Here is a 15,933-nt window from a genome sequence, read left to right on the forward strand (position 1 = left end):
CATACGTGATACAGTTATGCAATACATTTGGAATTTTACCCCTAGACTATAGTCCATACATCAAAGATATAGACGGACCCGTCCATAGTCTAGCTTGATATAACCTATTGTAGTTAAGGGACCACTGTACCACATAACAGCCTATAGATTGAAACATAGTTGATGCCATGTTTCAATCCATCATCGGCAAGAACGGGACAGAATCACCCGAACCTGTCAAAGCAGAAGTAACAGGTAGGCCGTTGGCATATCCCTTTATGTACTAGCTAACCGATCTTTCAAGGTACCAGTTGTCAGTAAGTTAGTTTCCTATTTGCTAGTGACTTGCATAAAAAAAATATTATTTCCTTCTGAGCAACTTTACTTTTTTAACGTTGGCACGTTCTGATGAATCTCTTGTGCAGTGTTTCCAACAATGTTCCAGTGATATCCGCTATTGGCTCCGCTAGAAAACGGTAGATTACGTTTTACCGTTGCCGCGACGACGTCACAGGACCAATTTGTCTTGCTGCGGCACAGCTGCGGTCCCAGAAGTAGCGTTTTCGACCGCTCTCTCGCCGCACCTCCATCCCTTTGTGCTTCTCTGCCTGTGTGTTCGCAGTTGCTGTGACTACACGGAACCCAAACAGGCTGCGCGCGTGCGTTATCGTGCATAAATTTATTTTGTCCCCCTACACCAAACGCGATCACGGCACGCAGGTTAAAATATCAAAACAAACTCTGAACCAATGACATTAATTTGGGGACAGGTCGAAAAGCATTAAACATGTATGGCAATTTAGCTAGTTAGCTTGCACTTGCTAACTAATTTGTCTTTTTTAGCTAGCTTGCTGTTGCTAGCTAATTTGTCCTGGGATGTAAACATTGAGTTGTTATTTTAACTGAAATTTTACCTGGGCCTCCCCTTCCTCCTCTGAGGAGCCTCCACTGACACAAACACCTATATACAGTATATGAGGTATAATTAACCTGTATTGTAAACTTTAAAAAAATATCAAATTTGCCATTCAAAAAAAGATATAGGCTGAAGGTCAAACTTTATCAGGGATCAGCTCCATTTCTACATTGTTTGGTTTATCACATGGAAATATGGTAAAAATGAAAGCATTTATTATGTGTCTTGTATCTTCTGTGCTTGCAGGATGTGTTCCTGAGTGGCTACAAGGGACATTGCTGCGCAATGGGCCTGGTCTCTTTAAAGTGGGAGACACTGAATACAACCACTGGTTTGATGGCATGGCCTTAATTCATAGTTTTACCTTCAAAGATGGTGAGACAGGAACAACACATTGTACATTTCCACAAATGGTAAACACTTTCCCAACTGGCTGAATCGTGCTGAGAATCTTTGTGTTTTACAGGTGAGGTGTACTATAGGAGTAAATTCCTGAGGAGTGACACCTTCAAGAAAAACACTCAGGCAAACAAGATTGTTGTGTCAGAATTTGGGACCATGATCTATCCCGATCCCTGCAAAAACATATTTTCAAAGTAAATCGATTTTTAACATGATTTATAGTTTATTTGTTCCTGATTTTACATGTCCCTTTCATGGATGTTCACACAAAAAAATCTCGACAAACATATCCAAAAACATATCCAATAATATCACATAGTATATTGTCCTTTTTTCAGAGCCTTCTCCTACCTTCTCGCTGCCATCCCAGACTTCACAGATAACAACCTGATAAACATCATTAGATATGGTGAGGACTACTATGCCTCATCAGAAGTCAACTACATGAATCAAATTGACCCAATGACCCTAGACGTAATTGGAAAGGTAAATTCAAATCTGTTGAAATGATCACTGTTGTCCATGTAATCTATTATCACTGGCTTTAATATATTCTCCATTTGCCTGTCCTGTAAACTCAACCTCAGATGAACTACAGGAATCACATTTCTCTGAACTTGGCGACTTCACACCCTCACTACGACGATGAGGGAAACACCTATAACATGGGAACTGCCCTCATGAGGTTTGGCATGCCCAACTATGTCATCTTCAAGGTTCCAGTAAATGCATCAGGTATCGGAACATTTTAATTTTGGGGTTTCCTGGCCATATACATGTTAGGGGAAAAGCCTCCATGAATGATTACACATTTAAGTGTTCACAGGACAATGTTCTTTCCCTCTCCAGATAAGGAGCATAAGAAGCCTGCCCTGCGGAAGGTGAAGCAGGTCTGCAATATACCGTGTCGCTCTACCCTCTTTCCCAGCTACTTCCACAGCTTCGGCATGACAGAGAATTACATCATCTTTGTCGAGCAGCCATTCAAACTGGACATCCTCAGACTGGCCACAGCTATATTTAGAAGCGTCAACTGGGCCAGCTGCCTCAAATATGACAAAGAGGACATTGTAAGATACTCTTGTCTAATCACAGCCTCATGGAAGTTAATTTATCTTCAACTCACTTTGGCAACAATCAAACTTCTTACATTCTCTCTGGTGATCCCCTTGGCCATTCTTTAGACGCTGATCCACCTGGTCGACAAGAAGACTGGGAAGGCTGTGTCCACCAAGTTCTACACAGATGCCCTGGTGGTTTTCCACCACATCAATGCCTACGAGGACGACGACCATGTAGTGTTTGACATGATCACCTACAAAGACAGCAATCTGTATGAAATGTTCTACTTAGCGAACCTGAGAAAGGAAACCCATGAATTCATTGAGAGCCACAAGGACAACTTCTCCCCACCAATCTGCCAGAGATTTGTGTTGCCTCTCACTGTTGACAAGGTATATATAGATAGATAAGACCCCAACTCTATCCTGTAAATACATTCATATTTAGCTCCTTATGAACAGTTAAAACATTGAGCACCTTAAAGGGGGAGCTATAGAGCATAATAGGCATTAAAGCATGAGAGGTCGTGATATATTGTGAATATATCACATCTAGAACTGATCAGGGGCTGTGATATTTTGCTTAATTAGACATTTTCATGATGAACTAGCTATGGATTCATTATGTTTTCAAGGCGATCTAAGCTTCATGCGAAGCCGCTTCAAATTAAATGATACCATTACATGTTTATACAACAAATAAAGACTGGATACATGTATGTTATAGGATACTCCAAAAGGAACAAATCTTGTGAGGCTCAAAGACACAACAGCCAAAGCAGTGATGCAGAGAGATGGCTCGCTGTATTGCCTGCCTGACACAATATTTGAAGGTGAGACTTTGATGTCAACTGAACATCACAGTGATCGGTATTAATTATATACCACTGCATCAAGAGGTCAAATGCTACATTAGTAAAACAGTTGTTAGTTTTAATGAAATATTGAGGGTAATAAGTTGCATCATTTTTTATGGAACATACCCACAAAGAATGTAATTTTCTAAATACATTTTACAATACAATTTTATTTATCTCCATTTGTACACAAACAGGTTTGGAGTTGCCAAGGATGAACTACAAATTCAATGGCAAGAAGTACCGTTATTTCTATGGCTCAAGAGTGGAGTGGACTCCACACCCAAATAAGGTAGTCTCTTACCAATGTATTCTCCTTAACATAGAGATGTTGTTTCTCATTTCTCACTGAAAACATGCTGCTGTTTGTGTTAATAATACTTACACAGATTGGGAAGGGGGACATTGTGACCAGAAAGTACATTGAGTGGACAGAAGAGGACTGCTACCCCTCTGAGCCTGTGTTTGTTGCCACACCAGGAGCTGTGGAGGAGGATGATGGTAAGAGGCAGTAGGCCTTCTTCAGCACTACAAAAGCATTTAATCAGCTCTGATGTCTATGTCACAAAAAAACGGTACATTTATTTATTTTCTGTTTTCAGGAGTCATTTTGACCTCAGTCGTCTCACTCAATCCAAAGAAATCCCCCTTCATGCTTGTCCTTAATGCCAAAACCTTTGAGGAAATTGCTCGTGCCTCAATCGACGCCAGCATTCACATGGATCTGCATGGGCACTTCATTCCCACACAGAGCACCAACTGACATAGCCAGCAGAGGGCACGATTGTACCGTAACATTGTAGAGGGCAAAGTATTACTCCCAACCATATAAAGTTGATGTCCGTGCCCCCCGTGGAAATTAAATTGGCATAATTTGCATAATAAACAAAAATCCCCATCAAAATCCTTCAGTTTAAAGTAGAGATATCTGTTTTGTGTGGTCTGCGTCTCAATCCACCGCATCCGACAATGACGGCCTTCCACATCTGCGGTAGAAGGTGGCAGAGCTACAAGATCATGTCTAGATGGGATACAGATTGTCAAACCTCAAAAGGTTGTCAAACCTCAAAAGGTGTCTTTTTAAATCCTATTTTTAGACAGAGAACGATTGTAACACACTAGGCGTAGTGGGTGCGGAGTCAGGGGCAGGAGGCAGAAAGTTCAGAATAGCGCTTTATTACGCACAGGGAAAAGTAGTACTCTCCACGAAACTGGGCGTAATCAAACAAATGCCCAAAAGAGGTAACTAAACAACACGCACTACCACACGTCAACACAGTGGGAAAAATAATCAAGCCCGCACAAAGAGCAGGCGGGCCTACCGGCTTAAATAGCCCAACTTAAAATCTAAACAAGAAACAAATCAGACAAATCAGACAAAACCAACAGAAAAGGGAAAAGGGATTGATGGCAGCTAGTAGGCCGGTGACACCGAGCGCCACCCGAACAGGAAGAGGAGCCACCTTCGGTAGGAGTCGTGACAACGATGTAACCTCTATTTTTCTAATCAGGATGTATACAATATAGTTTTGTATGTAAAAATAGTTTATAATAATGTATTATTAATAATAATGTATTCATTCCAGTCTATCCTGGTCACCCTATTGTACATTTATATTGCGTTTCTGTACACCAGGTTATTAAGGAAAACAATAGTGTATGGCAAAGCAGTTATGCCATTGTTATTATTTCTGTGGCATTGCTTTCACCATTACTTCTCTCAAAAGTGAGAACTTACAGCACTTTCTGCGCACATAATTACCTCATTCAACAACATTATGATGATTATTACCATGAGTCACTACAGTGTACTTACATTAGGTTTGTAAATATATATTTGAATATCCATTACAATACTGTGTTTATGAAATATGTCATACTTTTATTTAATTCACACAAAAAACATGTATACTTTGATTTAGTACATTCTAGAGGAAGACTGAAACAAGACATTAATGCTCTAAAGTTCGTTTAACAGTTTGACAATTTGCTGTGCATTAAATGCCAGTTATAGTTTGTTGTTGTTAATGTTATGTTTTTTTTTTAATCATGTGTTAGTCTGAGTTTGATTCTGTGAACGGATCCCCTGATGTCTGTGTAATTGTGCAATTGAACTATTTGTCTTTAAGTCTGACCGTGTCATCACCTTTTAATTAATACATTCTAAAAGGAACATATTGTTTACAACTACAGTAATACAAATGGCTATTTATTTATGTGTAATATAGTCCAACAACAACATGGCTGTGCCAGTAAAGTAAATTTTTGCTTGCTAACAAATAAAAACTTCAGGGAAAAAACATATTCAAACCTTGTGGTTGCTTTATCCACATCTCTTGATTTTTGTAGAGGAACCAATCTTTCACCGCAAGAAAAAAAATCTACAAAAATCTACAAAGAATATTACTGAAAAAACAGAAAAATGTTAAGATCATTTGTTCAGTTGGTATGGTTGATATGATTGTTAGTGTAGCTCCCCCTTCCCCCATGGGAAATGTGGCTTGACTCTGGGACTTCACCCTCACTAATAAGAGACAGACACTGGATATCCCTCAGTGCCAGGCATGCACAATTAACAAGACATTGGCATAGCCTAGCATGGTACCGATGGCTTACAAATATAATATATTAGGTGACCTGGTGCAATCTCTAGGATGGGATTAGACTAATCATGGTATACAAGTATAAGATTTGGGTAACTCAGTGCAAAGAACTGCCATCATGATTTCTTACCCCCGACCTTACCTCACAGCATAGACACAATACAGAGATGCCATTATTTAGACATATTTATCTTTTAAAAATAATTAGACTTTTCAGATGATCACTGCAACATTTTCATGTTTTATATCACGTTTTGCTATTTACGTTTACTGTGCATGAGAAGCCATTTTGACAGCTTCACACAGCAATAATGAAATCACCCAAGACAGACAAGTTATTTCTTGTAACTGAGGAGTACTTACAGTAATAATAATCTTGTGACTACTATCCTTACGCTATTTTCTCCCCCAATAACTTGTCACAACATGGCACTCACAGTAAGTAGAAGTCTTTCCTTAGTCTTATCCTTACCTTTCAGACAGCAGAATAAATGGAGAAGAGAGGCTTTTCAATCTTACAGGCAGTGTCATGGAGTTCACCGAAATCAATTTCACAGGTCTGTCTTAACCAACTGTGTAATAAAAGTGTTAAATTACATAAATATGCAACCATAACTGTAATTCCTAGAATGTTCAAGAGATTTAACAAAGAGAGACCAAAGATTAGGCCTACTATCTGATGCAGAGTGTATAGCCAAGTACATCAGATGACAGTTACAGTTGAAGTCAGAAGTTGACATACATTTAGGTTGTCATTAAAGTCATTAAAACTCGTTTTTCAACCACTCCACAAATTTCTTGATAAGACACTATAGTTTTTGCAAGTCGGTTAGGACATCTACTTTGTGCATGACACAAGTAATTTTTCCAACAATTGTTTACAGACATATTATTTCACTTATAATTCACTGTATCACAATTCCAGCGGGTCAGAAGTTTACATACACTACGTTGACTGTGCCTTTAAACAGCTTGGAAAATTCCAGAAAATGATGTCATGGCTTTAGAAGCTTCTGATGGGCAAATTGACATAATTTGAGCCAATTGGAGGTGTACCTGTGGCGGTAGTCGTCTCCGGCCTACTAGCTGCCACCGATCCCCTTTTCTGTTTTCTTTTAGGTTTGTCTAATTGGTTACACCTGTTTTGTGTTTAGGGTTAGGGTGTTATTTAAATTCAGTTGGCCCGCCGACTTTTGTGCGGGCTTGTTATTCTGTTTGTTGTGGTGGTGATTTTGTATAGTGGATTCTGTCCTATTTATGTTGGACAGTATTTTTGACGCGCCCTTTGTTGTGTGGCGTAGCCGTCTCATAGATTATTTCTGGTTGAAATAATAAATTCCACTTGCTCAGAACTACCCTGCTCTCTGCACCTGACTCCTTCATTTCACCATTGGAATTGTGACAGTATTTCAAGGCCTACCTTCAAACTCAGTGCCTCTTTGCTTGACATTATGGGAAAATCAAAAGAAATCAGCCAAGACCTCAGAAAAAAAATTGTAGACATCCACAAGTCTGGTTCCTCCTTGGGAGCAATTTCCAAACGCCTGAAGGTACCACGTTCATCTGTACAAACAATAGTACGCAAGTATAAACACCATGGGACTGGTGCCCAGCTGCAAAGTGGTAGGCCACACAAGCTTACAGAACGGGACTGCCGAGTTCTGAAGCTTGTAGCAAGTAAAATTCTTCTGTCCAAGGTTGCAACACTTACTACCGAGTTCCAAGCTGTCTCTGGAAGCAATATCAGCACAAGAACTGTTCGTCGGGAGCGTCATGAAATGGGTTTCCATGGCCGCACACAAGCCTAAGATCACCATGCGCAATGCCAAGCGTTGTCTGGAGTGGTGTAAAGCTCGCTGCCATTGGACTCTGGAGCAGTGAAAACCTGTTCTCTGGAGTGATGACTCACGCTTCACCATCTGGTAGTCCAACGGACGAATCTGGGTTTGGCGGATGCCAGGAGAACGCTACCTGCCCGAATGCATAGTGCCAACTGTAAGGTTTGGTGGAGGAATAATGGTCTGGGGCTATTTTTCATGGTTTGGGCTAGGCCCGTAGTTCCAGTGAAGCGAAATCTTAATGTACAGCATACAATGACATTCTAGAAGAGTGTGCTTCCATTCTAGAAGAGTGAATGGAAGCAAGACCTCGTAAGAATGTCCCAAAATCTAGTGGAAATCCTTTCCAGAAGAGTGGAGGCTGTTATAGCAGCAAGGGGGCCACCGATTCCATATTAATGCCCATGATTTTGGAATGAGATGTTCGACGTGCAGGTGTCCACATACTTTTGGTCATGTAGTGTATTTTCGAATGGAGTAAAGGTCCTCAAATTGCTTTGGATTTAGACTGTTGCACTGATGTTTTACATAGCAGGACTGTTAGCCCAGCTTGGGGAACCAGGGAGTTCCTTGCCCGATCTGAAGTATCTGGCTGAATGCAAATGCAGAGCATAAAACGAACAATAAAATCTTGAATAAATTAAAATTAATTTGTAGGATAAAGTGCTCTTGCACTACCATTAAATATGTTGTGAGGGAAAAAGTATGTATTCACCTTATTTGTTGGCTTTGTAACAATTATTTACTTAACAAACAGTAAGATATTTCTGTCCTGCTAATGCTGTGTTTTATGGCCTCCACTCTAGCACCCTACAGCTAGTCTGGGTGTTGAGGACATGGGTCCTACTAGAGATAAGCTAACAATTGATTTGTGTTGGTGATAACAACCTAAAAGCTAGCATTCTATAGACAAGATGTGGTGTGTGTGACTTGAAATCGAGATCCTGGAAGAGTTAACAATGCCTCATTGTCTCATCTTCCTGGCATCTGGGAAACTAAGTAAAAGACCATCCTGTGTAGATAACCAAGGTGGCTTAATGGAAGGTTAGAAGTGACTGACTAAGGAATCTTGGTATCAGCTATATAAAAACTGTGCATCATCTGTAAAGGCTAGACTCTCAGCCTAACAGTCAGTCAAGACTGGTGGGCTGACGGTCTCATTATTGCAATAATTAATTGATATTAAATTAAGATGATTGTTTGAAGAAATGATCAAGACCAAGTCTCTCTCTGTACTGAATTTCCACAACAATGTTCTATTCCGTCTTTGTAGGATCGTTGTTAGAAATGGACCACGGCGCAGCGTACTTAGAGTTCCATATGTTTAAGCAATATGAAACTCACCAAAAACAATACAGATGAAAACGAACCATACTGTGCTGCTCACAGGCAGCTACACAAAAACAAGATCCCACAAAAAACCCAGTGGGAAAAGGCTGCCTAAATATGATCCCCAATCAGAGACAAATATTGTCACGATCGTGTGGCGGATTGACGGACCAAAACGCAGCATTTGGAAAATAAGCCATCTTCTTTTATTTTAAAGACGACGAAAAATAAACACGAAACACTTAATACAAACTAACAAAACAACAAACGATCGTGAAGCTAATAAACGTCGTGCACACACACAGGCTACAAACGTTCTGACATAGACAACTACTCACAACCAAATGAAAGCCTATGGCTACCCTAAATAAGGCTCCCAATCAGAGACAACCGAAATCAGCTGTCTCTAATTGGGAACTCATTCAGGTAACCATAGACTCTCCTAGACAACTAAACATACATAGACAACACTAGACACATGTACTCAACACAAACCCATATACTATACCCAACAACCCCTTTACCATAAAAACACCCAAAACCAACAAAACACAAACATTCCCCATGTCACACCCTGACCTAACTAAAATAATAAAGAAAACAAAGAATACTAAGGCCAGGGCGTGACAAATATAGACAGCTGCCTTTGATTGGGAACCATACCAGGCCAACATAGAAATTAAAAAACTAGACTACCCACCCTAGTCACACCCTGACCTAACCAAAATAGAGAATAAAAAGGATCTCTAAGGTTAGGGCGTGACAGTTAAAATGAATTTCATACATACAAACACATTTTAGACAAGGAGCACATTTACCGTACTGTACTATTCTGTACTACACTGCTCAAAAAAATAAAGGGAACACTTAAACAACACAATGTAACTCCAAGTCAATCACACTTCGGTGAAATCAAACTGTCCACTTAGGAAGCAACACTGATTGACAATAAATTTCACATGAGGTTAGACAAAAGGTGGAAATTATAGGCAATTAACAAGACACCCCCAAAAAAGGAGTGATTCTGCAGGTGGTGACCACAGAACACTTCTCAGTTCCTATGCTTCCTGGCTGATGTTTTGGTCACTTTTGAATGCTGGCGGTGCTCTCACTCTAGTGGTAGCATGAGACGGAGTCTACAACCCACACAAGTGGCTCAGGTAGTGCAGTTCATCCAGGATGGCACATCAATGCGAGCTGTGGCAAAAAGGTTTGCTGTGTCTGTCAGCGTAGTGTCCAGAGCATGGAGGCGCTACCAGGAGACAGGCCAGTACATCAGGAGACGTGGAGGAGGCCGTAGGAGGGCAACAATACAGCAGCAGGACCGCTACCTCCGCCTTTGTGCAAGGAGGAGCACTGCCAGAGCCCTGCAAAATGACCTCCAGCAGGCCACAAATGTGCAAAATCCCCTCTCTCCACTGGGATTCTCTGCCTCTAACCCTATTACAGAGGCTGAGTCACTGTAAATATAAATATACTCAGCTCGGGGAAAAGAAGAAAAAAGTAACTATAAAGATACCGTACTTTAGACAAGTTAAACACACTGGGCAGAAGGGGACAAAAGTTAAAGGGCAATCTGTAGTTAATACAGGAACAGAGTGGTAAACAGACGAGGGAAAGGGGTGAAGAAATGCAACAACTCACATTCACAGTCAGTCATGACCACAGACTGACCATCCACTGGACCAAAATGAAAGTTTACAATGTTATTATTATTATTATTATTATTTTTTACAATGTAAGTGTAAACCAAATAAAAAACAGGGCAAAACAAGCTCCCATGTTGGGCTTTGACAGAGCAAGAGGAATAAGGCATCCACAAATCACATTCAGTAAGAATCAAAAGGCACATCACCAACCTCAATGTCCTCCCAAAAAACCCACAAAGAAATGCTCCTCCAACCAGACTTATTTTTGTTTTGATAAGAATGCCATCAGAGGGTGGACTGATCAAAGTAAGACTGTTTTATGTTTGGAGCCCAAACATCATAAAACAGTTTGGAGTTGCCACGTTTATTGAATTACATTTTTCTAATTTCAGACAGCACAACACATCTCCCACCCAATATTTATATGATGGGGAACCGCCATCTTCCAGTTCTCGAGTATTAGCCGTCTAGCTAAAAGAGTTGTATGAGCAACAGTGTCCGACATTGTGGCTGGTTCCGTTTTACATCGAACACAGGTAGGATCAAAATTAGAGAATATTCTTCCAAGTTTGGCACCGGACCAGTGGATATGGTGAACCACCTTGAATTGAATGAGGCTGTGTCTAGTGCTAAAAGAGGACGAATGCACCCTGTGCAGCACAGCTTCCCAGGTGTCTTACCCATGTTCCTCCCCTAAATCCTTTTCCCATCGAGTCTTTAAAGGCAACAAAGAAGGCTTCTTTCTGTAAATCATTAATGATTGCATACACATCTGAAATTGCACCGTTAGGAAACTTGTTTAGCTCAAAGATGCTTTCTATAGCTGTACTCTCAGGCATATTGGGAAATTCAGGTGTGGTAGCTCTAACAAAGCTCCTAGTCTGGAGATAGCGGAAAAAGTGGGATTGTAGCTGAGCAAAATAGGCAAATATATAATCAAATAATAATAATTGGGCTAGTGAGGAGAGGCCCAGTGTGTGCCAGATGCCAAAAGTCCCATCATTTAAAGAGGAAATAAAATGTTCTGATTGATTGGGCCTGATAGAGAAATGCCTCGAAGGCTAAATGCTAAACAGAACAGATTCCAAATTTTAAGAGACTGCTTTACAATTGGGTTGACACACCTTTTGCCTAGGGACACTGGGAGAGAGGAGCACAACACAGAGGAAAGTGCAGCAGGTTTACATGATTCAGACTCCATCTGGACCCAGAGTGGTCTTGGGCCAGTAGGATCAGCTTGTAGCCAGTACAAAAGGGCTCTGACATTTGCAGTCCAATATTATGTCTAAAAATTTGGTAGAGCTAAACCACCCAATACATTAGGCTTCTGTAAATGTTTTCTACCAATCCCTGGTACCTTGCCATCCCAAATAAAACACATCAATGTTTTGATCCAGTGAATTAAAAAAATACTTTGGAATAAAAATGGGTAAACATTGAAATAAGTATAAACATTTGGGCAACACGTTCATTTAAATGACATTAACCCTTCCAATAAGAGAAAGAGGTCGAGACTTCCAAAAACTAAAATGTTGTTTCTAACTATCTGCTAGAGCAACAATGTTTTCCTTAAACAAATTTGAATATCTCCTTGTCACTTTAACTCCCAAGTGGGTGAATTGATCCCGGACAATCCTAAACTGAAAGTTTGTAAAAGAGCACCTTAAAGCAGCCTGATTTACAGGAAAAAAGCTCACTCTTTCCTAGATTCAGCTTGTACCCTGAGATTGCTGCAAACTGTTTAAGAACAGATAAGGCATGTGGTAATGAGGTATCAGGGTTGGAGATAAACAAAAGGAGGTCATCTGCATATAGTGAGACTTTCTGCTCTAAGCCCATCCTGAGTATACCTTGAATAGCATCGTTAGAGCGCAGTGCGACGGCGAGGGGCTCGATTGCCAAAGCAAATAACAAGGGAGAGAGTGGACAACCCTGTCTGGATCCACGTGCAGGTGAAAATAGTCCGAGGACAAGTTCTTAGGCCATGCCAAAGCCATGGGAGAGAAATAAAGAATCTTTATCCACGCAATGAATTTGGGACCAAAGCCAAATCTATAAAGGGCAGCTGTTAGGTATTTTTTTATTTCACCTTTATTTAACCAGGTTGTCACGAGGAATGACGCTGGATGGACGAAGCAGGTACGGGGAGTAAACATTTAATAAATGACTGACATAGACAAGACAGGAACAGCGTCAAGAACTAAAACTTGGACAAAAACAATACAATGAAGCAGCAGGGAACAGAGCTAGGGAACTGACAATTATAGGGGAGGAAATTAACAGGAGATACTGTAAGTGAGTCCAGGTGAGTCCAATAATGCTGATGCCAGTGACGAGGGAAGGCAGGAGTGCATGATAGATGGCAGGAACGTGTGATGCAGGGTAATCTGGCGCACTCAAGTGCCGGGGAAGGGAAGAGCAGGAGCAGGCGTGACAGTACCCTACCCTCTTGGGACGCAACACAGCGTCCCTCCTGGGCGAACCGGCCGAGACATGGGCGCTGGGCAAGCCGGTTGGGGCGGGAAAACCCGGCGAGCCGGCCGAGGCATGGGAGCCTGACGATCCGGCTGATGCAAGACGCCTGTCGATCTTGCAGCAGCAGGGGAAGGGAAGCCCGATGATCCAGTGAAGTGTGACGTGGGATGGGAAGCCGCCGAGCCAGGAAAACCTCTAGAGCCAGCCAGGGCGTGGAAGCTCGACGAGCTGGCTTAGGCACCCCCGGTTCCATCGGCTGCGGAATCCAACCCGACGTCACCAACAAAACAAAAGACAGACAAACTCCTGGACCATCTGGGCAGACAAAACTGACGATCCACCTGAGGCCCGACGTGGGATGGGCGCCATCCGAGCCAACCGGGGAAAGGAAACATCTTGAGCCAGCATCCCCGTGGCGACCCAGAACCCAGAACCGTTGCCACCATTCCAACCGGAACGCCAGTACTCCCCGATGCTTCGTTTGTTGGCTGCTTCATTCTGTCACGTGGAATGACGCTGGATGGACGAAGCAGGTACGGGGAGTAAACATTTAATAAATGACTAACATAGACAAGACAGGAACAGCGTCAATAACTAAAACTCAGACAAAAACAATACAATGAAGCAGCAGGGAACAGAGCTAGGGAACTGACAAATATAGGGGAGGAAATTAACAGGAGATACTGTAAGTGAGTCCAGGTGAGTCCAATAATGCTGATGCCAGTGACGAGGGAAGGCAGGAATGCATGATAGATGGCAGGAACGTGTGATGCAGGGTAATCTGGTGCCCTCAAGCGCCAAGGGAAGGGAAGAGCAGGAGCAGGCGTGACACAGGTAGGCCAGTTGAGAACAAGTTCTCATTTACAACTGCGACCTGGCCAAGATTAAGCAAAGCAGTGCGACACAAACAACAACACAGAGTTACACATGGAATAAACAAACGTACAGTCAATAACACAATAGAAAAAAATCTATATACAGTGTGTGCAAATGAGGTAAGATTAGGGAGCTAAGGCAATAAATAGGCTGTAGTGGTGAAGTAATTCAAATTTAGCAATTAACACTGTAGTGATAGGTGTGCAGAAGATGAATGTGCAAGTTGAGATACTGGGGTGCAAAGAAGCAACAAAAAAATATAACAATATGGGGATGAGGTAGTTGGATGGGCTATTTACAGATGGGCTATGTACAGTTGGGTGCTGCTACGGTGACCAGTGAGCTGAGATAAGGCGGGGCTTTACCTAGCAAAGACTTATAGATGACCTGGAGCCAGTGGGTTTGGCGACAAATATGAAGTGAGGGCCAGCCGACGAGAGCATACAGGTTGCAGTGGTGGGTAGTATATGGGGCTTTGGTGACAAAACGGATGGCACTGTGATAGACTGCATCCAATTTGCTGAGTAGAGTGTGGGAGGCTATTTTGTAAATGACATCACCGAAGTAAAGGATCTGTAGGATAGTCAGTTTTACTAGGGTATGTTTGGCAGCATGAGTGAAGGATGCCTTGTTGCGAAATAGGAAGCAGATTCTATATTTAATTTTGAATTTGAGATGTTTAATATGAGTCTGGAAGGAGAGTTTACAGTCTAGCCAGACACCTAGGTATTTGTAGTTCTAAGTCACATATTCTAAGTCAGAACCGTCCAGAGTAGTGATGCTGGACGGGCGGGCAGGTGCGGGCAGCGATCGGTTGAAGAGCATGCATTTAGTTTTACTTGCATTTAAGAGCAGTTGGAGGCCACGGAAGGAGACTTGTATGGCATTGAAGCTCGTCTGGAGGTTTGTTAACACAGTGTCCAAAGAGGGGTCAGAAGTATACAGAATGGTGTTGTCTGCGTAGAAGTGGATTAGAGAATCACTAGCAGCAAGAGCAACATCATTGATATATACAAAGAAAAGAGTCAGCCTGAGAATTGAACCCTCTGGCACCCCCATAGAGACTGCCAGAGGTCCAGGCAACAGGCCCTCCGATTTGACACACTGAACTCTATCTGAGAAGTAGTTGGTGAACCAGGCGAGGCAGTCATTTGAGAAACCAAGGCTGTTGAGTCTGCCAATAAGAATGTTGTGATTGACAGAGTTGAAAGCCTTGGCCAGGTCGATGAATACGGCTGCACAGTATTGTCTTTTATCAATGGCGGTTATGATATCGTTTAGGACCTTGAGGGTGGCTGAGGTGCACCTATGACCACCTCGGAAACCAGATTGCATACCGGAGAAGGTACGGTGGGATTCGAAATGGTCGGTGATCTGTTTGTAGTCCCACTCAACGTGTTAAAAAGCTTTTTCCGCATCAAGCGAGACCACCACCTTTTTGGGCCATATTTTGAGGCCCCAGGATCTTATTTTTATCCATTTAAACTGGTCTTGGTCTGGTCATGGTCTCGATCCACTGGTCCTTGGTCTAGTTCTGGATCTAAATGGTTCCGGTTTTGACTTAATCTCTGGTACTCAAACCAATTTTAAACTTTGGATTTCATGTAGGTAATGGTGCTCCACCAAATTGGAAGTCTTCCACCTATCTTGGAAAGACAGTACTGTGCAAAATCGAAGTAAAAAGCTGCATTTTCAAGGTAAAGATGACCTTCACTTCAGCAGTGATGAATTCATGAACTTTTTTGACGAAAAAGATCATGATCATTAGAAAACAAATGACGGACTCCACTATGAATATGCATATTTTTCCAAAACTCAGTTTTCCTGTGTCTGCACAGAACTGTCAGGACCTTAGATCAATGGAGACACTAAACATTTTTAATCCTGTAGCTCTCGACACAATCACTTAAATAGTCATTGCCTCTAAACCTTCCAGCTGTCTACTGGA

At 41.9% G+C, this 15,933-nt stretch overlaps 1 protein-coding gene across 1 annotated transcript; it reads left to right on the top strand.

The window, feature by feature from the left end:
- Window positions 1-38: 38 nt before the first annotated feature.
- LOC129834452 (beta,beta-carotene 15,15'-dioxygenase-like) lies at window positions 39-5,519 on the top strand. Its single transcript, XM_055899445.1, has 11 exons — window positions 39-234; window positions 1,142-1,270; window positions 1,362-1,491; window positions 1,636-1,783; window positions 1,885-2,032; window positions 2,147-2,367; window positions 2,482-2,751; window positions 3,086-3,191; window positions 3,413-3,507; window positions 3,605-3,716; window positions 3,818-5,519. The coding sequence occupies exons 1-11, from the start codon at window positions 168-170 to the stop codon at window positions 3,976-3,978; spliced, it is 1,587 nt and encodes a 528-aa protein (XP_055755420.1). The 5' UTR covers window positions 39-167; the 3' UTR covers window positions 3,979-5,519.
- Window positions 5,520-15,933: the final 10,414 nt, after the last annotated feature.

This window comes from Salvelinus fontinalis, chromosome 35 (assembly GCF_029448725.1).
Source record: "Salvelinus fontinalis isolate EN_2023a chromosome 35, ASM2944872v1, whole genome shotgun sequence".
NCBI classification, from domain to species: domain Eukaryota; kingdom Metazoa; phylum Chordata; class Actinopteri; order Salmoniformes; family Salmonidae; genus Salvelinus; species Salvelinus fontinalis.

Coding starts and splice junctions, on each gene's coding strand:
- LOC129834452 (XM_055899445.1), top strand. CDS start 168: ATGTTTCAATCCATCATCGGCAAGAACGGGACAGAATCACCCGAACCT. Junction 235..1,141: donor TGTCAAAGCAGAAGTAACAG/GTAGGCCGTTGG, acceptor CTGTGCTTGCAG/GATGTGTTCCTGAGTGGCTA. Junction 3,192..3,412: donor GCCTGACACAATATTTGAAG/GTGAGACTTTGA, acceptor GTACACAAACAG/GTTTGGAGTTGCCAAGGATG.